The sequence below is a fragment of the Lepidothrix coronata genome, unplaced genomic scaffold, assembly GCF_001604755.1.
Source record: "Lepidothrix coronata isolate B3197 unplaced genomic scaffold, Lepidothrix_coronata-1.0 Scaffold52, whole genome shotgun sequence".
Lineage (NCBI taxonomy): Eukaryota > Metazoa > Chordata > Aves > Passeriformes > Pipridae > Lepidothrix > Lepidothrix coronata.
Window position 1 is genome coordinate 3,122,248 of NW_016690232.1, and position 27,796 is coordinate 3,150,043.

At 51.2% G+C, this 27,796-nt stretch overlaps 1 protein-coding gene and 1 long non-coding RNA gene across 3 annotated transcripts in view; one reads left to right on the plus strand and one right to left on the minus strand.

Annotated features, from left to right (window-relative positions):
* PBX1 (PBX homeobox 1) overlaps positions 1 to 27,308 on the minus strand; it is a 130,096-nt gene extending 102,788 nt beyond the window's left edge. The window contains exons 1-2 of one of the 2 annotated variants that reach the window (XM_017815780.1): positions 26,826 to 27,308; positions 24,262 to 24,335 (exon numbers count right to left, since the gene is read on the minus strand). In XM_017815780.1, coding sequence (XP_017671269.1) covers positions 24,262 to 24,335; positions 26,826 to 27,016 — 265 coding nt within the window. In that variant the 5' untranslated portion in view covers positions 27,017 to 27,308. The remainder of the gene's footprint in view (positions 1 to 24,261; positions 24,336 to 26,825) is intronic. The other variant, XM_017815779.1, reaches the window with a different exon arrangement.
* On the plus strand, positions 17,405 to 24,218 carry LOC108497810. Its single transcript, XR_001874973.1, has 3 exons — positions 17,405 to 17,548; positions 22,836 to 22,916; positions 24,086 to 24,218. It is a non-coding gene; the product is annotated as an uncharacterized LOC108497810 (long non-coding RNA).
* Positions 27,309 to 27,796: the final 488 nt, after the last annotated feature.

The window sequence follows — 27,796 nt, forward strand, 5'->3', positions numbered from 1 at the left end:
GAAAAGGGGCCTTTGTCGTGGACCATCAGCTTCCCGCTCCTGCCTGAGGTGAAGAAAGATCTCTGAAAATGTTCGGCGGGGAGGTACAGACTCCAGACATGTCAGCCCCCCAGACCCTTTGCTTCTCCATCCCCACCTTCAAAACTCCTGCTTCTCCCTGTCTTATAAATGTCTACCACTACTAGGTAGCTCCCTCCTCCCACAGATCCCTTGGCAAAGGTCAGCACTGTGGGGGGAAAAATTTAAAAAAAAAAAAAAAAAAAGGGTGGCAAGCCTTAGGATCACTAAAGCCTAACTTTAACCCTAGATGAATCAATAGTGTCCTCCAGATGAGGATCTGTATTGACTTTCTTCCCAAGGGTACCCAGCTCCCTCACAGGACGGGATGTGGAGCAGAGGACATGCAGACACCCCCACCCAGCTCCAGCAAGGAGAAACAGGGGGAGGCCAGGAACTGAAAAGTGAGAAGGGAAGCTGACAGGGGCTCTGCCAAACCATGAACACCCAAGGAAGCCTAAGCACCCCGAGGCAGACAGTGTCTGCCCATCTCACAGGAAAAGGCCTGAGCTGACAAAGAAGGGGAAGGAAATAAGGGCCCACAGGATCTGATAACCAGCAGGGCATTGGGCTCTTTGAGGCTCAAGTTCAGCAGGCACAGGCTGCAGGGCTGGCCCATGGCACTCAGGGAACTTTGTGCCGGGTGGATGGGAGGCACTCACCCCACAGCTAGAGAACAGGCCATAACCCACTTTATTTACTGGGAGAGAGGACCTGCAGAAACCTGAGGCTCCACAGGCTTCCAGGCTGAGCATTCAAGTGGGAATGAGGGAGGGGTTGCAGCTCTAGCCCCCCTGGACAATGCACGCTACAGGGTTGCAGGTTCCTTTTTGCCTTCCTGCTGGGATCATGCTTTCCTCCAACAAAAGACAGGGATACAGTGGCATGCACCCCAGCCAAGCATGCCTTGCTTAAACCCTGCTCTGGCTTTGCTTAAACCCTGCTTGGCTTTGCTTAAACCCTGCTTGCCAGCAGCACTCTGGCTTGCTGAGCAAACCCATGGAAAAGGAGCTGCCGCTGCCTGTGGGCAGCACAGCACCAGGCCATGCACGGGTCGAGGGGAGAGGGAGGAGAACACCCAGCTTGCCCCAGGCCCTTGGCTCTCCAATGTATTTTCTCATTAACGTGTAATACGGTTTTATTGTCTCAAACAATGTCTGTTTTCGATCAGTTCCTTTATCCCAGACACTGCTGCGCACAGAGACCAAGGAGACCAGATGGTTCATGTTGCAGGAGTCTTCCCGCTCTTCCCCACCCGCTCCCTAATTCCTTACAAATTCCTGGAATGCCTGCGCCCCCGAAAACCAGCCCCGGGCAGAGGCAGGCATCGGCCCTGGGAGCAGGGGCTGGGGGCTGTCCCAGCCTCCCTCCTCACCACTGGCAGCTCCCTGGCAGCTCCCAGCCATTGTCTCCTCCATGGGGTCACAGAGGAGCATTTTCTACCCAAACTCAGAGATCTGTGGGTCTCCTCTGCTGAAGGAGGGAAGTGCAGACCCCAAAACCCCCATCCCAGACTCAAAGAGACAACCAGTAGCAGGGCTGCTGGCAACAGGGAGGACACCTGCCCATAATCCTCACCACGTGTCCAAGGCCACCGGGCCCCTGCCACACCACTCACTGCTCCAGCTTTCACCCACGCCTCCAGCCGTTAATCCCTGTGCCAGCAGCTGGACACAGAGGTTCACTGAGTCCTGCCCAAAATCCACGGGCCGATCCCAGCCTCGGCCAAATCAAAGGGAAGGCTCCTGCTGACTTCAAGTAGCTTCCTGCAGCCCCACGCCTGCTATCCAGACAGGCAGCTTGGCTGGTGGCTGCAGCCCACCCCAAAACACCTCCCGGAGGTCCAGTAAGACTCATGCTCCTCTTGCCATCCTTCCAGCACCCTTGCAACCACCTTCCTTGGAGGAGGAGGAAGAGGGAGCCCACCAGCCCCAGGAAGGAGCCCCGCGGAGTACAACCCAGTGGGGAAAAAATAAGGGATGCTGAAAGCCATCATTCAGCCTGGAAGGCAGCCAGGAGACTAGTGTTCACACTTTTAGTACCATGAGAGCACAGATAATCTCCTCTGGGAAAAACCAGAGTCTGGTGGAAAAGATGGCACCTTCTCCAAGGCACTCAAGCACCACATGGCATGGCCAGGTCACAGGTCACCCCAAACCAGGCACCGGCTGCAGGATCCCACGGTCTCTGACCCTGCAGATCTTGTCCTGTCTCCAAGGAGCTCCACGAGCTGCATTTTCCCCCTGTTCCCACTCCACAGCAGCCATTGCCCAGGAAAACTCTTAACTGAGGAATGACCAGAGGGGACTCCCAGCCAGCAGCACCGTGGGGCTGGCAGCCACTCTCCGGGATCTGGCTGCCAAAATGTCGCGCGGGTTCCTCGGAGACCTGCCGAGCAGACGGGTATCTGCTCTCAATTCGACTGAATTTTCATGAGGATGACACAAGACAGCCCTACTGCCAAGTTTCCACAGCTCTTTCAGAGAGAAGGGGTGCCAGAGTCCAAGCGGCACCTCCAAAAATCTCACTCACACAGTGAGGACGCCTTCTTTTTTTTTTTTTTTCCCCCACTTTTTTCCCTGAGCCACTCTGCTCATTTTAGCAAGCCCTGTGCCAAGCCTGCCTCCACCCAGAGAAACGCCAGGGCACACAATTAAAGTCCTGCCAAGTTCTGAGTGATGAGGAAAAAAACTAAGGAGGTGGGAGGTTTATAGCAGGTAGATTTATACCTGTAGGATCATGCCACGTTCTCCAACACCCATCCTACACCTTGTCCATGAGCACTACGATGGAAACTGTTCTTGCCATGCCACGGTCAGATGCTCAAGAAGCGACACAGCAGAAGCTGAAGGGGTCTGAGATGTTTGGTTTCAATGCAAGAAGCCCATGTGCAGAAGAAAAGCTGCTATAGACCAGAACTGAGGGGTCCAGGCCTGATCAGACCCCAGGCCTGATCCCCAGACAGCCAGGAAGGAGACAAGTAGAGGATGTGCCCTTGGGACAATGGAACAAGAGGGCTGGAAATAAGCGATGGTGGGGGCAATGCAAGCATTGTGGTGATTTTGCAGCAGAGAAAATATCACCTGCCACCTTTTGGCATTCCCAGCGCTCAACTTTGGCTCCATCCAGCAAGAAAAAACACAGCAGGAAAGAGCAAGCGAGCTGAAACCTGATCCCCTGAAAGGCCGGACTCGGTGTCTGGCTTTTCTTACCGGCTCGGCCGACCTGTACGTGCCAGCCTGGGAAGGCGTAATGGTTCCACCGACAGAACTTCATTAACTTTTTATACACTCGGCCGCTAATTTATAATCATTAGTGGACAAACAGCCAACAATTACACAAGCAGCACGTTAAGGAGAGAGGGAGAGAGCTTGAAGGAGCACTGATGGAAACGTGCTCATGGTCGGGAGGGAGCAGGGATGGCGTGTCCCCTGTTCCTGGCCTGGCATGTGACAGGGGCAACCTCTCCCCAGATTTACTGGCACACCATTTCCTCAGCTGTAATTAAAGCATAGGGCAGCAGAAAGGCAAAAGGTGCAGGTGAGCACAGGGAGGGGAAAAATCTCACAAGCCCTCTTATTTTCAGCACAAAAAATAAAAGGAGATGGGAAGAGGAGGAGCATACATATTCCACGTTTCCAATTCCTGGCGCAGGCAAGGCGCCCATTTGCAGAAGAATGGGAAACTGTGCACACAAACAGCATTAAATTAATCCTGATTTAATGAAATCTTCAAACATAGATCACGTAACCCCAGTGCCTTTCCACGCACCAGCTCCCCTCCTGCTGGAGGCAGCTCTGTGCAGGAGGCAGGACGTGGTGTTGCAATGCACAGCCCTGGCACCCACAGTGAGCAATGACTGCGAACACCCAAAACCCGAGGATGCATCTACCTTGAACATGGAGATGAGAGAGAGGGGAAAGGTTTCAAACACCTCTGGGATCGGTGGTTTCTGTTCCCCAGAAGAAAACTCAAAACTCAACTGCACCAGTGCTCCCCTCCTGCGCAATATCCCACCCAGTCCCTGCCAGTAAACCCTCGCTGCACAAGGCGAGGCTGCAGGCAGAGGACAACAGGCAGGCTCCCTCCTCTGCAACAACCCAAGCTGCTTTAATCGATCAAAGAGCTGTAAGATGTGCACATACAGATGTCCCTGCTGTGCAGGCAGGCCAGCAAGGAAGCAGAGTGACCTGACCAGCATCACTCAACAACACGGCGTGCCCAGAAACCAAACCTACACCTCTTTTGGCTCCTGCACAAAGGCTGAGCCTGCTTTCCTGCCCCACACCAGGCAGCCCAGCCAGTCGTTTTTTGAGATGTAAGCTTCCTGCTGAACAGGTCTAATGAACACCGCGTGCACCTTGCAAAGCCTCTGCCCCAGCCCCTCCGAGCAGCCAGCGCTGCTCCGCAAAGCACCCACAGCCTCTGATCACAGGAGAGAGGAAAGCTCCTTCCCTAAACTCCATGCAGCAGGGAGGAAGGAGCAGCACCCCTTGGAGAAAGGCAAAGGAAGTGGGCGGCTGGCTGTGAGCCACCCAGCTCCCCTCCGAAGCCAGGAGGAGGATGGAGCAAGCGAGGCAGCCCGCGCACAGGACCTGCAAGCCCCGGCTTGCCAAGCACGCTGAGGGCAGGTAGGCAGAGCCCCGCGCTCCGAGCACGCAATCCCGGGCATGCTCGCAGCTGGAAGAAGCCGTCGCAGCCCACCAGCTCCACCCGCTCCCCCTCCTGCTCCCCGCGGCAGAGGCGTGCAGAGAGGCTCACGAGCTGCTTTTGCTCACAGCGGGGCCTTTCCCCTTCCACCCCTGCACTTCCAAAAGGAAAGCGAGGGTCTAACACATGCTGAGCCTTATCACATCAAGAGACCAAAGTGTTCAGGCCAGAGGCATGAACGCCTCCAGTATTACCGAGGACCAAACCCAAATTCCTTGTGTGACAAGCTCCCTTCACTCTACAGCAGCCTAATAACCATCCAGCATCCATGTAGAGAAAAAAAAAAATAAATTTAAGCTCTCTCCACCTAGAAGTGCAGCTCTCAGGGCAATTTAGGGGATCAAGCAGGAAAGCTAATTTAGATGCAAATTCAGACTGCTCATCTTGCCTGGGATCCACCACCTGGGTACTGCAGGCTGCAAAATCATGGTGCCTTTTAAGAAAGCTCCTACCCGATCCACTAAAACTATAGAGCATATTGTTCAGGTTATTTTCCTGTGGCTGTTCGATATCCATAATGTCATGAATAAACCCCTCTGTCTGTGCATCTGAGTAAATCCAGAGGAAAAAAAAAGACAATTTTCATGCAGTCCTTGTGGGGTAACAACCACAGATTGAATAGTGGGATGCAGAACCAGAAGTGGAGGTTGTTCCTGCACACTTCACTTTGGCATTCCTGCCTTTGAGCAACTTTCCAACAGAATTGCCCAAATACCTGTTCTTTCAGGATATTTTTTCTTTTAACAGCATCACTTGAGAGCTGGATGTGTCATTAAGGTATTTCTAATATAAAACCAAAGTCAAATTTCAGAGAAATATTTTTAATAAGGAAGGAAAAGGCTTAATTTCAAATATGTAAACATGAGACATTTCCATCTTTTTTATGCTTCTCAAAAGCAAAGCAAGAGACTCTTCTTTACTGAAACACGTTGGGAAATTGAGCTGCACAAATTAGTACAACATTTCTGTCAAGCCAAATACACATTATTATTTCTTTTCCTCCTCAAGACCTTTTAATTGGGAGTGGGGGGAAAAGACCTCATCTTGCTTAAAGACACAAGGATACCAATGCCTCTCAGTCCCAAAAACAACTGGTCCATACCACATCCCGCAGGGATGCAGTGTGGCATCCACAAAGGGCAAGAGGAAGGAGGGAGCATCTCCCACCAGACCAGGGTCAGCATCCAGTCTGGGGGCTCAGCAGCGGTGACAGGGACAGGATGCAGGCACCAAACCTTGCACAGGAATTAATCCCTGCCCTCAGGAGCCCTCTGCCTCCCGCTGCTTTGCCCACACCACCAGGTCACAGGAAAGCAGACGGAAGGCAGGAAGTCCTTTCCATGGAGGAGCACTGAGCTGGTAGGAAGTGCCAGCATCTGGGAACCCTTGCCACAGAGAGAATTAAAAGCAGCCACGCTCCAAAGGCAATAGGGGAGTGTTACTACAGCCACCTACTAAGTTCAGGTGAGCTCACAAAAGCAACAGGCCCCCATGTTTTTTGGGAGAAATACTGGGCTCCTCTGGCCCTAGGGATGCCTGCACAGGGTGGAGGTGAGCACAGAGGCCACCAGAGCTCCTGGAGCAGGCCAAAGCATTATCTGAAGCAAAGAGAGGACAGCCTTTTAAAATAAGGACGTGGAGGGCTGGGCAAAGGGAGCCTGACAACATCCTCTGCACCACTAAAGGATCAGCAGCATCGTGTTGTGCCTGGGAAGCTCTCCTGGAAGGGCCTTTGCACAGACCCCTCCTTGCACATTCAGGAACACTCCTCTCTCTGCCTGTCGGTGCTCCATTATCCAAAGAATCCAGCAAACGAGGCAACACCAGCAGGGGCACGACTTGACTCGATGCCTCCCTGCAAAGGCTCAAAGTCACCAGAAGGGGAAAGGAGTGGGGGAGCTGGCGGAGAGCACCCCCTTGCCCAAGTCAGACCCACACAAGCCTCATCTAAAGCCTTCCCTGGGGAGGAGGGGCTGCACAGCCAGCACCACTGTGTGCAGTCCCCCTCCCCACCGCCCCCTTCCCCTAAACTCGCTCTCGGGCCAGTTCTACTGAACAATCTCGCCGCAGGCTGCTTTTGTAAGACTCCAACCCCAAAAGAAAAATGATGGGTTTGAACTCTTAACCCCGCCCCAGAAAAAGGCTGGAATTAAAAGGGGTTTATGACTAAGTATGCAGATGGGAATACTGTAATAACAACAGGCAAAATGTTTGCCCAGCAGTTCTGGGCTGGTTTCGGAGGGAGGGAGAGGGAGGGAGAGTGGGACGGGGCGGCTTCTGGCCGGAGGATGACGGCACGGAGAAAGAATTTGGCGGCTGGGAGGGAAGGGAGGTTGCTGATAAATGCTGGGGCAGAGGCGAGGAGGGGGGCCGGGACCCGAACGCCGCATGGCTGGCACTTCAGGGAGGCTGCTGCGGCGCTGCGGGTTTCTGGCCGGCTGACAAAGGCACTGCCACCGAGGAGGCGAGCGGGGAAGGGGGAGATGGCAGGAGGGCTCAGCTCTGGGGCTGGCTCAGCACGGATCACACGCCTTGTGGGACACTGTCACACTTGATGGGGCTGGGAGGCACAATAGGGAATGTATCAAGGCAGACGGCAATGCTCCCCCATACCCCAAATCCCTTCTGATAGGGGGATCCGTGCACACAGATTCCTGCCAAAGGGGGAGCCCACGACCTCAAACAAGTGGCTAATTTTTACTAGTTGTGGGACTCCAGCTCTGCTGAAAAGGTGATAAAATCTCAGTACCTAAGTCACCTAGGAGGGCATTTTCAGAACATCACCTTCCCCTTTTAACAACAGGCTGCACCAAAGCCCCACAGGTGGGAGGCTCAGGGTAGGGGTGACCCAAACCTCAGCCATTATCCTCGAGGAGTGCAACCCACTGCTGGCATAACCTTTATGCAAGAGTGGAGAACACTGCTTCTCCAGCCCCCAAAACTGCACAAGCCTGCTCCCAACTCTTTGGGCACTCAGAGACACCCAGAACTCCCCTCTCTGTAGGGGACCAGCCAGGTGAGGCACCTTGACTGCTCCCTGTCACACAACAAGGAGCCCCCCCAACACTGCTCAGCAGAGCCCACAAGCACCTCCATCGGCATACAGTCCACAACAGCCCACTGGGAATGCGAGTCCTTGATTGTACCAAAGCAGCACCTCCAGCTCTCCACACAGTAAGTGCCTGCAAACTTCATACAAGATGCAAACCACTGGCACAACATCACACACAGCTTGGCAGCCACGGGCCAGAAAGCCACCAAACACCCAAATCTTGCAACCCACCAGGACCCACGGGACAGAAACTCATGTCTGGCACAGGGAAACAAGCCACAAACCCACAGAGCTCCCCAAGCCCCCAGAGGAGCCACAATATCAAACTAATTTGAGTTTGAGCAATGCTCCTGCCACAGGCACAGGGATCTTCCCCCTGTGCTTGCTGGGCACAGCCCAGCCTGATGCAACAGCAGCACTTTGCCAACCCAAGCACCTCACAGGGGTACAAGATTCAGATGGGAACATGCCCCAGCTGCTTCCCTGAGAAGGTAAAGCCGCATGCAAAAAATTCACAGCATGACTGGCAAGGCAGGAACTCCAGGAGACTCCCAAGGCAGGGGATTTGCGAGCGCATCTCACACCCACCTTTGCTCGACATGGGCCTCAGAGTTGTCAGCACCAGCACATGGAGTTTTGACTCGACTGTGGTCACCTCCTGTTGACCCACTGCATCTACCACAGTGGTGGAAGGAGCCTGTGGATATTACAAGCTCTTTCTCATCGCTACAATCCTCCTCTAGGTCCGACTCATTGCACTTATGAACAGAAACACAGCAGCCCTACAGCAACCAAGTGAGAGGCACGTGAAACCCCCCCAAACTACCTCCTACAGCACCTGGTACTGCTGCTACCAGCAACACAACACAGGGGACAAGGAAATACAAAGCCACCACCTCTTAACAAGCAAGAAGGTCTCTACTTTGCCTCTCAAGCAGAGAAAATGCCTCTGTGAAAACACAGACCGGTTGCAGGGTCAGGAAGGACGGTCACTAGCGATGGGAGCGAGCATTGCAAAGGGTTGACAGGGACAGGCAGGCTCTGGTCCCTGCCCGCAGCACACGCTGCAGCCTGCAGTGGACACAAGCTGCACAAATGCACAGCTCCCTTCACAGCCACTGCTCTGCCACAGCACGGCAGGGAGAGCCGACACGCCAGGAAGCACTCGGATCAGGTAATGGAGGGTGTAGGAGACTCGTGAGAGGATTCCTGTGAGTCAGCCGAGCTGGCCAGGGCCCAGATCAGCCAGCTCTGCAAAATCAGCAAACAAAAGAGGGCAAAACCTGGACCACCCCAGCCCCTTCCTGCTGCCTCCAAGATGACCTCCGTGAGTGTGGGCTTGAGGAGAGCAGCCACGGACATGTGGAATGCTACAGGACATGTGGAATGCTACAGCCCCGGCTGGGGATGGAGACTCAACCTGCCATGCCTTGGGGCGACGAGCTGGTCGCCACAGTTCCCCGGGGAACACAGAGAACACAGTCCTGGGACTCACTGAGCAATTTGGTTTCTCCTCTGCCAACACAGGAGACAACATTGCCCTTAACATTGCTTGTTTAAGCCATGAGCAGTCTCTCTCCACATGTAAGCTGAACTCAGGAGATTCTCCTCTCACCACAGCTTCCAGGGCACTTCCAGGATTTAAGGACCAAATGTAAATGCTCCTTTGAAAGTCCTTTTCTGACAGCAGTGTTTCCCCTCCCTGCCCAGCTACGCCAGCCTGGACATGCTGCCCCAGCACAGGGAGGTCTCCACCACTAAACCCCACTCCCCTGCCTCCTCAGTGGGGTACCACCCACCACCCAGAGAGGAGCCCTGCAGCCAGGTGAGACAGAAGATCAAGCCAAGACCAAACTAAGCTGCCTTTCTTGGTGAGATGGAAGACCAAGGCAGGGCAACACAGCCCTCAGAAACAGATGGGGTCCAGGACTGTGCTCCCCCTCCCATTCCAATAGAGAGGAGATGCAGGCAGACCAGCAGCCTACATCCCTCTGATCCATAGCAGCCCATAGCCCTTCCTTCCCCTGCTCCCGACGGGAGGCACACCCAGTGCTAAACACTGAGGCTAACTCCATCCGGTCCTTCTTCCCTATGTCTATTGTCGCTAAAAATTTATCCGGTTTCTGCCAAAAAAAAAAAAAAACAACCCCCCCAAAAAAACCTCTGCACCTCCCTCCTGCCCTTCAAAGTAAAAGCAGCTCTGCTCTTTTCCCTAGGGAGGGAGCGATGAGTTTAAACATGAGTCCCCCATCCACTCAGCACTGCTCCACTCCTCCTCCTCCTCCTCCAAGGACTTTCACACAGCCCTGTCCCGTCAGCCTGTCTGTGGCATTTGATTCCTGTCTGTCACTAAGTGATGAGGACAAAGGGTGAGGAGTCAGGAAAAGGTCTGAGCTACTTTGTTCATCGTCTGGATACGAACTTTGGATGAACTCCGTGGGGAAAGAGAAAAGCCGCATGGAGCAGGACGCACCGTGCATAGCACTCTCTCTCCTCAAAAAAAAAAAAAAGGGAAAAAAAAAAAAAAAAGGGGGGCTTGAACAAGGGAAAGGGGTGGGAGGGAAAGGGAGAGGAGAGCATTCCCCATCCCCATGGCGGCAGGCAATCCTGAGAGCTCCCTGCTCCGAGGAGACAGAAGGATATTCAAACCGCCTTCCCAGGAGGCATGTTCAATAAAGCAGGATGCCAACGCAGCCTTTTCTCAAACAAATCTGTTAGCAGCGGGCCAGGGGCCAGCCACAAGGGCTTGCTTTTTAAAGCAACCAAATGGGAATTTCCTAATAAAATAAAATTTTTTAAGAAGTCCCACCGTGGCATGGGTAAAGGGAAGCTTGCTGGCAGCCACAAGAAGTAGTTTACGCACAGACCTCTCTGGAAACATTGGAACGTGAAATACAGCACAGGACAGGAAGATCTGGGATGCATCCAGAGCATGGGCACTGCAGCACCCCTGTACTCCCCTGGCACCCACCTGAACCAGCTCAGGGAGATGACTGCCCACGGCACAGTCATGTACTGGGGTGAAGGTTTGCAACCACAATTTCTGCTGCTCTGAGCAAGGGAGGAGGCTCACACTGCACTGGAACGGAGGTGATTCCCCTCGTGCCGATCTCAGGCACCTGGAAAAGCCACCACCTGGAAAAGCCACCACCGGGCATGCTTTGCTCCTTTGCTTCACTCCATTTTTCAGAGCAAAGCCAAACCAGTTTGCAACTGAAAAGCCCTGTGGTAGTCTTGCAAACATTAAGTAAATCAGCCCCCTCAGGGCAGCAAAGCCACCACAAACGTTCTACTGAATGGCTCTTGCCTTACAGGTAAGATGCCTGCCCTGGAATGGGACAGTCTCCACTGAGGATTATCGATTGGAAGAGCCTCGGCACAGGACGTGTCAAGTCACACAGGAAAATGAGATTGCAACTCTATGAACAACTCTGCAGCGTTCACAAGAGACTTGCTGGGTGCTGGAGCTGAAGGGTGCATCAGACAAACCACCCCACCATGCTGCACCAGCATCACCCTCCCAACACAGGAAGGGACCCACAGCTCCATGGGCCTACTGGGAACACCTCCTCTGCCACCTTGGAAGTTTTTACCCAAGGCATGAGCAGTTGGGAATTTGAGGGTCATACTGGAGGTTGCCCACCACCAGCTTTACCAGCACATCCCAGTGAACTTATTCTCCAGGATGGGGAGTCCTAAATAAGACAGAGATTAAGTGGGTTACAAAACCCAGGAGACCACTGAAAGCAATATATCAAAACATGCTGGAGGTTACCCCAGATCCCTTGTCTCTGTACTAAACACCAGCAAATACAAAACCAGCTCTGTGCAAGAAAGCTCTGGGACATGACCAGAGCAGCCCTGCACGTTGCAGCGGCCCAGCTGCAAAAGGCAGTGGTGAGATCTCCCCAACCAGGCACATGGCAACAGACAAGGTGCACATTCCCTTTCAACTGGGAGAAAGAAACTTCACCCTTGAGTGGCACAGGAGACTTGGAGCTGCAGAGATGGTCATGGGAGCCACTAATCCCAGCTCCAGTCTGGCCCCTCTGCTTGGGAGGGTTGCCACCAGAACTCTTTAAAGTGGAACGGATCAAAGGCTTAGCTTCACTGACCCACAGTTATGCACGGCTTCAGCCTTCCCAAGATCCACCTGCTCTGCACCAAGACAATGACCAGGGTAAAAAAGAAAGAAAAAGGGGAAGGAAGCACATTTGTGCAGGGAACCAATTAATCTGTGGAGGCTGGGAAAGCAGTGTCCTCCCTTGCAGCCACCACCATGTCCCAAAGGGGCACATGTTAGGAGGTAACTCAAGCATCTCGAAAGCATTGCCCAAGACCTCTGATGGAGAAACTCTGATCTCCTCCAAGAACGGCCAGTCCCTGGGGACTGCCTCTAAAGTACACAGCAGAGTGTGCCAGGGCAAATCGACTCTGCGGAGAAAGCCTCAGCCCATTTGGAGGAGTTTGTTCCACTGCTCGCTTCAGAAAGTCCAAAAAGTTCATCTGGCGGTGGGAGGGACTTGTCCCCAGCAGCCCAGCCAAGGCAGCCTGGCTAAAAGCAACAAGCTCCAGACAGGGAGAACCAGACAGAAGAATGGAAAAAAATGGACAGGATGTTGGCTGGATTGGCCAGTAATCCCATTTGCAAGAGGTGGGAGCTTCGGAAGGAGATGCTGGTGCTGCTGGATCCAGGGCTGTTTCGAGAACAGCAAGTAAGAGGAACAGAGAAAAAGAGAAGAGGCTGGGGGAAGAGAAGGTAAAAGAAAACAAATCTGCTTTATTATTGCCTGAAACCCAAGGAGACTGATTAAAGCAAACATCCCCCCTGCCCCTTCCAAAGGGTTGTCTCGTCTGCTTCCTAAATCTGATTCCCATTTGTTTCTATATGGTTCTCATTTGTTCTTCATTTAGGTCTCCTCCATGCTCCTTGCCGAGTCTAAGACAGCCCTCTGGAGAGCCATCAGGATGGGCTTCCCCCAGGAACCTGCAAGGGCAATCACTGACCAGGGTCAGACCCAGCACCACTGCTTGTGTAGAGGGAGGAGATGCAGCAAGAGGAAGGCAGCAGGCTGCGACTACACACAATGTGCCAGAGGCCAGGGAGATCCATGGAAGGAGCTGCCAGAGGGAAGAGAGCATCACTACCCAAAGGTGCTGATGGGAGCCTGGGTGCCTCTGGGGTAGCATTCCCAAAGAGTGAAGCAAACCAATTAAAAAAGAGCAAAAGGAACCAGGAAGAGGGGATGCAGCATGAGCACAGACCCACCGCACGAGCAGTTTCCCTCCTTGTCAGCAGACGGCCTTCTGATTAAACAGGAGCTTAAAAATTACCCTAATGGAGCTCCTTTCAAACACAAACCACAGGGACCTCTCCTAATTGCACAGCTCCTTTCTCAGTCACAGCCCATGCAGGATAAAGCAGGTCCATACGCCGCCCTTGCCCACAGCGTCTGCCTCGGCACGCGGGACTGGCACACGGGACCAGCACACTCCCCCAGCCGTGCCCGCAGCTCCCACCCAGGCACTGGGGCTGGAAGCACTCTGTCATTACAACCCTCACCTTCTGCCCTGGCCCCTGGCTGTTGGATGCCCCCGGGACCCCTGCCTTTGCCAAAGGATGTATCCAAGCCCTGACCAAACATGGCAGAAAAAGGGAAATAAAAATCCGTCCTTCTACCCATGTGGACTTTGCCACCTGCCTCAGGTGCATGGAAAGACCAGAGACTTCCCCTACCACCACCCTTTGCTGTGTCTCATCTCCTTCCATATTGCTTGTGGGTTTTTCCATTGTAAACAATCCCCATCTGCCCTTGGGATAGTCTCCCTAAACCTCCAGTCATGCCATTGTGCTGCTGTAAATGCCATTCTACCCCCAAGAGCCCACAGGTCAGGACCCCACAACTTTCTAGACCTGGATGCAAAAGAGCCATTTCTAAAGAGAACTCCCACCCTGGGCTGTGCACCTCCCAGCCATGCACTGCAAACCTATCCAAGTGGAAATACAGCCCCCTCTGCCACAGTAAAAACAAACCAGGCACCTGCTGCCCAACCGACTCATCCACCACAAGAGGATACAGGGCAGGGTCTGAACTCTCCAGAGCCAGGGCCAACCCTGCATCCACCCAACATCAGAGCAGGTCCAGAGGGTTGTGCAGGTATCGTTGTGCTACACTACACCATTTTCACCCTCCTGCTTGCTGCCTCCGCAGAGCACACAGTACCCACCAGCTGCTCTCCCTGCTCCCTCCTGCCCATAAGGAAAGCAGAGACCCCTGACCTTCTCCAACACATCCCCCCAGCCCGTCCGCAGCTTAAGCAGCCCAGGTGTGCAAATGTTACCCAATGCCCTCGCCAGGCAGAAAGTAAATTCCACCAAACGGGGGAAATGCCAGCCGCAGTCAGACACTGGGATGTGCAAATAGCAGCCGGGGACCTTCGGGAGAGGAACAGCCTGGGCCCAGGCGTTCCTACCGATAATCCTTCTCAGGATGCCTCCTCCAGCAGCTCCTGTGGCAGAGGAAGGATGCTAATTTGACTATTTGAGGGAGCGGAAAAAAAAAATAAATTAAACGTTTGCTATTGCGCTAAATGACCTTTTCAGCCACTTGGGGACAGAATTGCACCGGGGCTTTGGAGTGAGCTACAGCGGGCACTGCTCGCTCCCTGCTCCCATGCTGGATGCTTTGTGCCTCCAGATGCATTTAAGAGGTCCATGCCCGCCAGCCACCTCTGACCACGCAGCAACAGAGCTGAAAAACAGCTTCTTTAGAAAAAAATCTGCACGTAGCAGGGAGGAAGAAGTGGTCTGCTAAGAGCTCGCTGAGCAAAGCGCTCCAGACGGTTTCATTTCACATCGCCAAAAGCGTAAATCAGGGAATTGCTCCTTGGGTTCTTCTCCATTAGCAAAGTATATTGCAACTCCCCTTCCCACCACCGATACCGATCGACACTTCACATCTGCTGACCAGATCTAACAGCCAGGATTTTCCAGGGGAATAATACATTTGCTGAAAACACCATTCCTGCCACCTGCTCCCCCCAAACACGCAACCGCTCCGGGAGCAGGCTCCTCGCTCTCGGCGGGCACACGCGCAGCACAGCGCTACAGCCAGAAGCTTCACGAATTCACATGAGAAATAAATAGGTGACCCCTTCAAAGCAAGGGTCATAAACCCTTCAAAACACACCTTCAACCAGTGGAGCATGTCCCACCGCCTGCAACTTCCCTGCCCACGGACAAACACCCTTCTGGAAAGCACAAGCTTCACACAAAACACAGAGGAGAGGCTGTGTCCTGTGCTATCAAGTCAGGATTGATGGCTGCAACTCTGTCCAACTCATTTCTTTTACCATGTAAACTGTGCCTTTTGTCTAGAGACTTGCAATAATCAGAGTATTGCAAATTCATCGTGTTATTGCAATATTTAAAATATTTTTGCAGTTTCTTGCAATATTGCAATTAATAATTTTATTGAAAATTCTTGCAATATTGTTGCAATTAATATATTATTGCAATAATAATTTCGCATATAAGCATCCTCCTCCCACACAAAAAAAAAAGACTAAGTTAAAATGCAACCTTTTAAAATTAGAGACTTAAGAGTTAAAAGCCAAATTCACAGCTTCAAGCCAGAAGACCGACCCATCCAGAGGCTGCCAGTATTGTATCATTCCTAATGTTTCACCAGAGAATCACTGCACAGGGGGAAAAAAAGAAAAAAAAAAGTATGTGTGTAAACAAGCAAAGGTACACCCACAAGAAGCTTGGGTTTTGAAACATTAATGTTGAAATTAGAAAGGCACATTTCGGAGAGTTATGGGCAGATTCACTTTCAGTTTGGCTCCAGCTTTTAAATATCAAATGTCAAAGGAAACAACTGCACTGAGTTAACAGAGAAAAATCCCCGTGCTGCGGAGACACATCCGGGATCGGGACCACTGGAGTTGGGAAAGGAGCAGGGACCAGCAATGAACACTTTGCAACTGGAAGGGTATTTTTGCTGGGTAACCTGCCACTGCTAATTCTGCTAATCGACATCACTCTGGAATTTGAAAATGTTATCCAACCAGGAGAGAAACTTGATTTTCCTCTTCTGATAACAAGGATGGGCAGGCCAGCCAGGCTGGGTGAAACCAAAAATGGGACATGGAAATGATGAACTGAGTTTCTGGGCTTGCACTCAGGTGAGAAACAAAAATCCAGCCACCAGCACTTAAACAGGCTGATCCCACTTGCAAAGGCAGCTCCGCTCGTTTTGCAAGGCTGAAGTAAAATGGCAAAGTTATCATTTTAGATTAGAGCAGCACCGACTTTCCACTGGGGGGGAAATGGGGGCTTTCCATTTATCAGTATATTTAAAAAAAGAAACAAAAGGGGGGTGGGGGTTGGAAACAGCACATCAGCTTAGGGCAAGCAAAAAAAGCTATTTTGGGTAAGGCTTCTCCTATAAATAAAAGGCTGGGCAGGGAGAGAACAGTGACAATGGACTGCTCGCTCAAGGTGTCAGAGGGGATTTCTGTTATCTGTGCTGGTGACCTCCCCAAAACACAGCAACAGCACATTGCTCCTCGGCAGGCACAGCTTCCCCAGCAGCCAAACCCTCCATCGGGCTGCCCCTTCTCCTGCTGCCTTGCCTTGAACCACCAGGAAGAGGAGCCAGTAAAAGTGTCTTTCTGTCCCAGCTTAAAAATGCAAATATAAATAAATATATATATATTTATACATTTTATGTATATATACATACATACACACAGGGGCAGGGCTCACAAGGCCAAGAGATACAAATATTCCTTTCTTTTTTTACTAACTGACACAGTTGCAAACGAATAATTCCAGCCCAAGCTATTCCCAGCACTGGGAGGAAGCATCACCTGAGTCCCTCCCCAGCCTGGCTGCTGGCCTGACAACACACATTAATGAATTCAGCCCACAGCCTCCTCAGGCCATGGGTTTCTGTAATTTATCCCGGTACTGCCCACCACACTTTATTATTTAGATCACCGAGGGATGCAACACCTCCAAGGCAGTTTTGCCAACCACCCAGCCCACAAAACCCTCGGTTTTAATTTCAAAGGGGGTTCCCAGCAGATGCTCCCCAAAGGCAACACTTCAAGAGGAGGGATTGCATGGAAAATCCCTGCTGTTGACGCCTCTGGAGCACACTGTAGAGGTGATGGTGTGCAAAGCACCACCAAGCACCCAGCACACCCAAAAAGCCGGGTGTTTGCACAGCCCAGGCTCTAGCAGAGAGTGCAGACTTGGGGTGCCACCTAACTCCAGGCTGGCACTCCAGGAGCCAGGCACTGCTCACGAACCGCTTCTCCCACCATGGGGAACACTCACCAGACTGACTGGATTGGGATCCAGTGGATGTTTGGGGAAAGCAAAGGACGCAGATTGAGGCTGGTTTATTAGATTACGGACAGCCCCATGCAAATAGGGCCATATTGATCCGGTCTGCAAACACCTGGCTGGGAATACAAGCAGCCCCTGAGTATACAGAAGCTGCTGGAGATTATTAACCAGATCCATTGCTGTAAATCACATTACCTCCTTCCAAACCCCGACCCAGCACTGAGTCCCCCTGTGCTAAGCGCTGTACAGGGCACATCCTTGCAGCACAGGGGAACGTCACTTCTCCCTGACTGGCATGGAAAAGCCCAAAGATTCAGCCCAAAAGTGTGGAGCCTGGCAGGGGCATCCTGCTCTGGGGACCATGGAGACAGGTATGTACAGCCCACCTTCCCCACAGCAACTCCCAAAGCAAAGCATGTGTTACTAGGAGAAACTCTCTGTATAGGGAAACTGTCATGGGAATGGTAAAGCAGGAAGAAAAAAAAAATTAAAATAATAAAAAGATGGAAAAAACAAAATATAACATCTTCAGAGGCAAACTCACCCTCTGGTCCTACTGGCTACCTGGTATTTTGCATCAATTGCAAACCACCCCTGTAGTGCACAGGGCAAACAAAACAGGCTCTCCTGCCTCCCAGAGCACCCCAACTCCAAGCACAGGAAGGAAAAAAATCGTAGTAAAATGCTTCCCAGTGGATTTTCAAGAGATCATTAAACCCTTTGCAGAACTTCATTAGCAGAGAAGGCAGCAGCTCCTGGACTAGAGGAGGAACTGGGGAACGTGTTGCCAAACCAAAGGCAGGGAAGGAATCCTGTCTTTCCTCCCTTCTCCCTGCCAAAATCCCCAGCTCTGATTCAGCAGAAGCACCACCAGCAGCACAGCCTACTGTATCTCACTGCAAACAAACTCATTTGTGTTTAAACCACCACCCTACTCCCCTCAAGGATTGCTGCATGCAGTAATTTCCTTGTGACGGAAAAAAAAAAAAAGCCATGATGAAATTGTCTCAGAGTTTCTCTGCGTTTTGTTTACAACCACTGCCCTCAAACCCAGGGCCAGCACGAGCCTGCTAACAGGAATAAATCTCGCATTTGAGAGCATTTAGAAAAGCTCTGCTCGCAGACAGTCAGCGCTCCGGGGGGGAAATCCCTCTGCAGGTCTCAAATAAGGGAACTTGAACCGTTTTTCCCAGGAGAAATTTAGGCCTGAAAGATCTTCCGAGTTTCTCGTTTGGAGCTACACGGCCCAATAACAAGATCTCTTTCCCTGGACTCACCCACAACACTGACTGCTGCCAAGATCACACAGAGGCAAAGGGAGATGGACTAGACAGAGACCCATGGCAGCAGGGAAGACACACAGAGGATGCTCTGGATAGCTGCTATTTATGCCCACATCTGGCTAACATAGATATTTTTCAGGCACGCATTAACTGACCGTGAAGATCCCTTCTCCTCCATGCCTTGTCCGGTGCTGTGAGCCGGCAGCACCCAAAGAGCAGGCAGCCAGCACCTCCCTGCCACCCTCCTTCCCTGGACAAATGCACCCAACAGCCATCTCTATCCAAAACCTGGGGAGGCCAGTGCAAGCACAGGGTAGGAAACTTGGGAGCGTGGGATCAAGGAGCACCCATCCCCCAGGAGCAAACAGATGGGGCAGGGAGCGATGGGACACAGCAGAGCCTCCAAGAGCATCCTCCTGCTCTGCTGCAACCACAGTGAAGTTTACTCAACATCAGGCACCCACAAAAACCAAGCCTCAAAATAAGAGCAAACAGGTTTGCTCCTGTGCTCCCCAAACTGTGGGGATTTCCTCAAGAGCGGCAACGATGTGCCAGAGCCAGGCCTGGTTTCTCCACTCTGATAGCAGGGCTGAGGGGGAGGAGGTGGGAGGAAGAGCCCACTGCCAGCCCCATTCTTCCCACCTCCTCCCCTGGAGGATTGCAGGAGGCCAATTTTGATTAAACTAATTAAGCCCGCTCCGTTCAAAGAGCTCCAACCACATGCTACCAGGGGAGAGAAAGAAAATATGAAATTATAAAGAAAAAAAAAAAAAGAAGTATCCCTGCAAGCACACTCCTCCAAAGCCATCCATTCCCAGCAGATCCCTGGTGGACAACACCACACTGTAAGAATAAAACCCAGAAAAAGGACTCGCTGCAGTGACAGGTCCAGCCCTGATGACCCTGCAGCTTCCAGCCACCAGGACCTACTGGAACATGGTCCCCTTTCCATCAGGGTGACTGGTTTCCATCCTCTCCCAGCCAGTCCCAAAGGTGGCTGCTCCTCTGGCAGTAATACAGCCCTCCACCAAGCCAAGGTCTCCCAAACCATCCCTATCTTCCAGCCCCTTGCACATTCCCTCCCCTCCTTTCCCTTGAAGACATCAGCTTTCTGGAAGCAATTTAATTGGAGCTACAGAGAGGCTTCCTCAGGCAGTGTGGGTCGGCTGGAGGCCCTGCTTTCCCAAAATGTTTCACTTCCCCCCAAGGCAGCTACACCAGGGACCCTGCAGACCCTGCCTGGTTGGGAGAGAGAAGCATCACTTTTGCCTTCAAAGCCTTTCAACTGGAAGAGGAAAAAAAAAATAGTAATAACAAATATCAAAGCAAAGGCTTCCTCCCCTTTGAAGGGCAGGAGGGAGAGCAGCCAGGCAAGGGCTGGACCTGCCCGAAAGCCGAGCAGGGGACCCCGATCCTGCGGGGCTGGAACACGAGCACTTTCACGATGAGCTTTCTCAGAAGCAGGATGATGCCTTAGGTGCAAGAATTGCATTGAAATTCAAATCGGGGTGTTGAACTCTCTCCTGCGCCTTGGGAAACCTCCTCCGTGGAAACACAGAATAAGGAGGAGGGCAGGGTTTGATACCCCGGAGAAGGGCTGGGGTGGGGGGAAGGAAAGCAAGCTGCCCCATCCTGCCCTGAGAAACACTTCAGCCAAGGGGTGCTGGGCTAGCCAATGTACCCTGCTTACAGCACCCCAAAACCAGCAGCGCTGCACACACCATGCCTGTCCCTCTTCTGCCCGTGGTGGGATATTAGCTTGGGGGGTGGGGAAGAGAAGGGAGGGAGGGAGGAAGAAAAAGAAACCCCATATCGTAATTGCTATATTAAAGAGAAATAGCAGGCAAGAATAATAAGAGAGGTGTCAGAAGTGAAATACAGTAACAGACATTAAAAAAAAAAAAAAAAAAAAGACTACAGTTCTGCGATGGGGGTGTTAATTGAACACAGAGCTGGAGAGAACAAAGGGGTGTTAAGGAAGAAAAGAAGGGGAAAAATCCTACCTCCTCCAAAGATCTGATTTGAGTTAAGTTTGGTGAAGAAAATGCACAAGGAAAGGTAGCTAAGAGGCACCTTACATAGCTATTTTGTTCTAAAATTAAAAGAAAAAAAAAAAAGACACAACAAACCCATTATTCAACAACAATTGCACAGCTAATCAGTGCTGTCTATAAATATTCCACTTCGTAAATCCCCCCCTCCACTGGTGCTACGTACATTTTTCTTTTAATCCTGAATTCCTTCAACACAGAAGGGTGAGGAGGGTAAGAAAATAAAAATCGTGTGATTTCAAATAGAAAGTCAGGGTCTTTTTAAGAAGTAGAATTTGCCCGATGCCCTCACCTCCCCCAAATGAGCAGAGAAAGTGAAACGATGGGAAAAGCTCTTAAGGAGGAGGAATCAGATTAAATGGTCATATATCCTGTGCTCAGCCTCTCCCCGCCGGTCCCCGCCGAACGAGATGGGAGTTGGGAAAGGCTCACAGCTGAAATAGATGCTGCTGCATTTTGACAGCAGATATTTTCCAGTTTGCCATCCAAGGACCCCACGTCTGCGTACGCCTTGCCTGATTCTTCTGCTTAGCTATTCTGCTCATGCAGAGAACAGCTTAAAAAAAAAAAAAAACATACCAAGGGAGAGAAAAAAACAAGGGGGGGAAAAAAAAAAAAAAGCCATAAAGACAGAGCCCCTACCCCTGCCTTCAAACTTTTTATAAATCAGCAATGCTATTTCCGATTTCAATCCCTGTTGAAGGAGGAATCAATTGTATTTAGGACAACAATGCCTCCCATTTCCATAATTATTATTCCAAAAAGCCAGCCAGCCATTTGAAGGCAGTCCTGCCCCTTCCCTCCCAACAAAGCGACCAACAGCAAGTGAAAACACACCAAATGAACGCCGGCAACTTCGAGGTATATTTAAGCGGCAATTTTTTTGCCCCCACGTACTCCTGCTTGGATCAAACCTCTCAACTTTCAATACTTTTAAACAGACATCACCCCAAAAGCAGCAATCTCCAGGCTGCAGACAAAAGACAACTCACTGAGCTTTTTTTTTTTTTTTTAATCATTATTATTTTTAAAAAGTGTTTATAAATCCTTTAAAATAACTGAAGAGCCCAGACGCAAAAGGGAACTCTTCGGCCAATACAGACGACCTCTTTTTCCAAGAACTTTATGGACACTTTGGGTTTGCTCAAGACAAGGTTAACACTATGAAATATTAGCCATAATGTTGCGAGAGGTGGTGGTAAAGTCTCCGTAAGGCTCTGGAGTCACTTAAATCAGGCGGCGGGGTAACTGAACGCACATTTCTGCACATCATAACGCCGGGGGGGAAGATGTACACAAGCACATTCAAACACCCACCAGTGACCACAAACAATCACCAGGATTTCAAACGCGGCACATGCAGAAATCTGGGAAGCTAAATGGAAAGTAGGAAGCGAGAAGTTGCCTCAACTTTCACGCTGCTGCCCACAAGGAAGGGGTAAGCGAACGGAACCAGGCCGTACCCTCGGCCCCAGAAAAAACATAGGCGAACTTCCTGCTAGCATTGGGCCCACAAAGCAATAATTAAAAAAAAATAATAAAAATAAACCAAAACCATCTGGCCGTTTGCTTCCTTACCAAGTGTGACTTTTGGGGATGCAGATGGGGGAGAGGGGAGGAGGTCTTTGAATTTGCAAAGTGAAGGAATTCACTGTAAACATATCTGAGGGTAGATAAACAACACTCCAAAAGCCATCTTGAGTCAACCTCTTCGGAGACCTCCACAGCGCAGCCCCGTAGCCAAGTAACCCAGGGACAACAGCAACAAATAGCATTTCAAAAAAATGTAAGACAGCCCCAGTTCACACCTGAATATCCTGATTTCCAGCAGCATGCTTCGCCCTATACCATCTCTTTCTGTTTTCCTTAGCAGACAGGAGTTATCCCACCTAGTCACCGTGGGTATGTGCAGCTCCTCATCCCTCCCCAGCTCGCCAGGACCTCACAGCATCCCCCAAGTCACCTGGATTTTCCCACCAAGTTTAGTCCCAACAGATTCCCCATCCCCTAACTTTGAGACTGCACTGATAGCAATGCCCAACTGGGATTAAACAGCTCCCCTGACAAAAACTGTCCCTGCACAGGCAACGTACACAGCATCAAATACATATGGAAAAAAAGACAGGCAAACACGTTCTTTGACTCACACAAAATAAAGGAGAAAGAGGGAAAAGGGAAAGGAACTTGGTGGCTCCTTTTTTTGTGGAGGCACACAGGGAAACACTATAAAACCCATAAAATCTATTTCTAGACAGACTGCCCCGTGTTACAGCAAATGAACTGTTCAGAGGTTCCCATACCAAACCCACTGCTTGATATTACAGGAACTCTGTAAGGAAGGACTCCTCGGGAAGGTCAGAGCCGGCCCTGCAGCTGTGAGGACTTCGGAGAGCCGAATGCCATCGGTAGGTGCTTTGTCTGGGCTACACACTGCACAAACAACGCTTAACAAAGGGGCCCCTTAGTCATTTTATATATATTGCAAGAGTCAAGTAATTGTATTTTCAATCAGCTGCTCATGCTAGGAGGTTTTATATATATATATTTAAGAAAGGGAAAAAAAAAAATAAGACCCAGTTCAGGCTTCTGAAAGCTGTTCCCCTTTTATGTGTAACTATCAATGTATATCAACTGGGTGTGCAATCATATTTATTGTCACTTTCATTCATGTCATGCCCTTGCTTATATGGCTTAGATATGAATTATTGACTGTTTCAGTCCTTGTTGTAAAGGGGGGGACGGGGGGGAGAAGTCAAGTACTTTGCAGCGTGCTAAAACAAGGCGGATAGATCGGCAGGGAAAAGCCCACGGATCAACTCTGGTCAGCTCAGAAAACCAAGAGCAGAGACGAACAATCCCTCCCCCCCCTCCAAAATTTCCATCATTCCCCCCACTTTTTTTTTTTCTATTAAAGAAAAAAAGAGAGATTCCAACAAATACATAAATAAGTGGTGCATGTTGCTAAATGTCCTTCCCTGAGCATCTGTTGTTTAAGATCACCCTTGATTGATGACTGCTATTTTTTAATTGTTGCTTTTAAAATTTAAATGCCCCCCTGGGATGTGTTATAAGTGTGTTAGTACATGGTAGGAGGTCTGGAAAGTGGGAAACAGCAGAACCAACGCTCTCATGCCATTAGCTTCTAAAGAAGCCTGAGAACACCCCATGCCATAAAACAACAGTACCCTAAAGTAACTAACAATCTAATATATTGCTTTCACTAAAGGCAACTGACAACTTGCTCTTACATGAGCTAGCCTGGATGATTGGCAGACAAGAGCATTTTAACCCCTTCTTAAAAAAAAAAAAGTAAACCTTTATGTTTACCCGAATACTGATGGCAATAAAACTGTACAATTTCATTTTGTTGGGGTTATTTCCCCCCCACACACACTCTGCATCCAGATTTTATTTTGTTGTTTTTTTTTTTTTTTAAACAGTGCCATGTCCTAATGAAGAAACCAGAGCAAGACAGAAATTGCAAGGGGGTTGATTTTTTTCTTCTCCACAGAAAAAGCAATAAATAAAGAAAGGCTATACAATAGAAATTAAACCACAGTATTTTCCCTTCCAGACACAAACCGCATCATGCAAGTCCACTGCCCGAAGCATTAAAGACTGACAAGTTATTTCTCCCCACTTAAATACTCCTGCATGTGGGGGGGCACAGGGAAGCACAAACTTGGTGGAATAAAACCCTCAAAGAGCAAAAAGAAAAATAATACAGAATCAACAGCATTGATTTCCTACCTGTCTTTTCTTTGATTTCACACAAGACATTAAAAAGCGCTGGCTTCATCCTGTGGCAGTTTAAAGCATGTTTCCTGGAGAGAAAAGAAAAGAGAAGAGGGTGAGGTTAGGATGTCACCACGAGGAACAACTTTCCAAATTCAAGCCGGCCGGCGTGTGCGTGCCAGAGGTGGGGGGGACAGGTTTGAGCCCCCTCAGCCCCAGTGCTGCAAACAGCCACCTACCCAACATGGGGGAGATGAATAACACTAATTTAGGAATGGCTTGAAAATCGCCTTTGCCACCGAGCAGCTCCCATGGCCAGCGGGAGCCAGGTGATCTCCACGCCGAAGCCAGAAGCTTTTGGGAGCCAAGCTGGCATCAACTGTCTTATTCAATACAGAGTGAGCACTGCACTCTCTCTGTCCCCCACCTCCGATATTACACCCGGCCATGTGCTTTATTAGGCTCGTTCTGTGAGGCAGAGGGAAAATAAACCCCCCTTGCCCCAGCGCTGGAAACATCCTCTGCTTAGAGCTGTCAGTTCGGGGGATTTCAGCGCCCAACTTGGAGCACAGAAACGCGCACGTATGGAACGAGAAACCCATCCCTCTACCTCCATGCCATTTACATCCAGCTTATTTGCAGGTGTTGAAATTTAATTCTTTACAATTGGGACAGTAAACACATTAAAAATCACAGCCGGCTGCTGTTGGGAAGGGGAGGGAATGCTATTCAGCGCCGCTCTTTTTGACTGCTGTTATTTCAGAGCTGACCGTTCTCCTGTGGGTTTTGAGGAGAGACTTTGGGGGGGGGGGCGAGAGTGGTTTTAATTGGGTGGTTTTAAAACCCACCAAGCACCCGCTGAGGCAAAGAAAAATATCATTTAATTTTTTCTCTCAAGCCACACGACCCTTTAGACAAGGGTTCAGTTGTATAAAGGGCTGTTGCTATCAGGCACCGGTTACGGGATTTCTGTTTACCAACCGAAATTACACGCGAAAGACGATGTGAACATCTGGCAAACATTCACACTACTTACCCCACCACCCACAACATGTTAAAAAGATTTATATATCTGATGAAGTCTCTCAAAGGTGTATACCCTTGCAGAACCACAGTGTTCCCTTATCAGCACACCCAGATGGGCGCAGACATTTGGGTATACGCAAATCACGTACATACGCTGTCGGGGCCCTCTTACAAATAACACTGGCACTTTGCACCTTCCCAAAACTTCATTAAAAAAAAAAAAAGAAAAAAAAAGGCAGCAACAAAATAACCCCTGCAATAGTAGGGTGGAAGGAGGAAATGCAAAGCCAAATATTATTGATAAATACAGTATGTTTGCCAGTTCAGATATAAAAATATTTTTTACAAAAAGTACTGAGGAAGCAGCTGAAATGGACCATCAAGGCAAACCCATAAAGCCTTCTCTTAGCTCAGTTTTAGTGATTTGATTAACTACACTAAATTATCCAGGCAGGAACATATATGATTCCTGCAACTTTCCAAAGAAAGATCCCCTCACTGCCCCGGGTCTGGCCGGGGAGAAAGTGAATGATTTCCTCCTCCTCACAGCTACTCTGCCCCTGCAAGAACATAAGAAAATAAGATCAGCCTCGCAACAAGCCCTTTTAGTAAGCAGGAGCTTAACAGAAGCTGTGGAGGTGAAGAGGATGAAAGTTGTGGTTTGGGGGGTACTTTTACCCTTCTGGAAGTTCTTCATAAGCGAGTTTTGGGGCTGTGAGGAGCGTTTTTCCAGGAACAATGTATTCTAGCAATCTGCTCCAGCTCGGGGCATGAATACCACGGGGAAGGACACCACATCGAGCAGCTCTGCAGCCCAGAAGAGATTTCAAGCATACCCCAGGCGATTCCGGGCAACTTTTTTGTTTTAATTCCTTCATTTGGGGATTTTTTCCCCCCTCCCTTAACTTTTGGTAGCGCTTTAGAAGGTGTGTATTAGGTTTGCACTCCCTGAAGCTCAGGGCAATTCAGATACCGGCTTCTACAGCCTTATTTTTCCTTTTTAAATACATCTGCAATTAAGAAGAAAAAAAAATAAAAAAGGCGAAGCGTCTACGAGCATCTTCCAAGCGCAGAAACACGGCCTTAAAAATAACACCACTACAGGGCCCTAGGAAAGAACATCATTAGCGGCCCTGAAAGCGGGGCAGCACTTCGTGGCTCTTTCGGAGGAGCCCGGAGCGGAGCCTCCCGCACGCCCAGCCTGCCCCAACCACCATCGCCTTCCGCAATTATCCCCCAGCCCAAAAAGGCTGGGAAAAGCCAGGCCCAGTTTGGGATGGAGGAAGAAGAGGGGGGCTGCAGGCGCTGCGACCCCTCGATACCCCAACGAAGTTGGGGGTGGCGGGAGGGAGGAAATAGGAAATAAAAAGGATGGATATTAACCATTCTTTTCGCCTCCCTCCCCCCGTTTCTCAGCGGCAGGAGCAGCAGGACCCGGTCCCCCGGTGCGCCCCGCGGCCGGGCGCGCTCCCCCCGCCGCACAACAAAGGCCGGGCCGGGGCGCGGGGGAAACTTCCCGGCACCTGCCCCCCCGCGCTCCCCACCGCTCTCACCTGGCCTGCGCCTCGTCCAAACTCTGGTCCGTGATGGTCATGATCTGCTGTAAGATGTCTCCGATGTCCTGCTTCCTGCCTGCCTCCCCCTCCGCCCCGCCTGGTCCATCCTGCATGTGCTGGGACAGGCCCGGGTGCCCCGGCATCCCCACCCCGCTGTGCGTGTGCATCAGCCGCGGCTGGTCATCCATCGCCGGCCGCCGGCCCCGCTCCGCCGCCGCCTCCTGCCCTGGCTGCCGGGAGCGGCGCGGCTGGGCTGGCCGCCTGGCTCCTCGCTTTCTTTTCTTGCTCGCTTTCTTCTTCTTCTTTCCTCCCCCCCCTTCCTCCTCCTCCTCCTCCTCCTCCCCAGCCTCTTCCTCTTCGCTTTTTATTTATCCTTCACGCTGGCGCCCGGCTCCGCGGCGGGGAGGAAGAGGAGGAGGAGAAAAAAAATGAAGGAGGGGGGAGAGGAAAAAAAAAAAAAAAAAGAGGGAGAAAAAAGAAAGGGGAAAAAATCCCTTTGGCTGCTGGAGGAGGAGGAGGAGGAGGAGGGAGGAGGGAGGGAGGGAAGGAGGAGGGAGGGAGAGAGAAGGGGGGGGGTTCCGGGGAAGGGAGGGGAAAACGGCGGCGACTCCAAAAGCAGGGCAGCTCAGCCCCGCGCCGGGGAGGCAGCGGGCGGGCCAGGGGCAGGGGCTGCGCCCGGGGAGGAGGAGGCGGCGGCGGCGGCGGCAGCAGCAGCGGTGGCCGCGGCGGGGCGGCCGCCCGCGATGGCAGCGCCGGAGCTGCCGCGGCCGGAGCGCGGCGGAGCCCCCGCGCAACCGGGGGAGGGCTCCAAACTTTCCCCCACCCTGGGGCCGCGCTCGGGGCTGGCTGGGCCCCCCCTGCGCCGGGCCTGCGCGCACCGCTCCGGCCCTCGCCGCCTGCTTTTGTTCGGCTCCGGACTCCTCAAACTGGCACGGAGGAGCCCGGGGGCGGGGGGAGGAAGGGGCAGC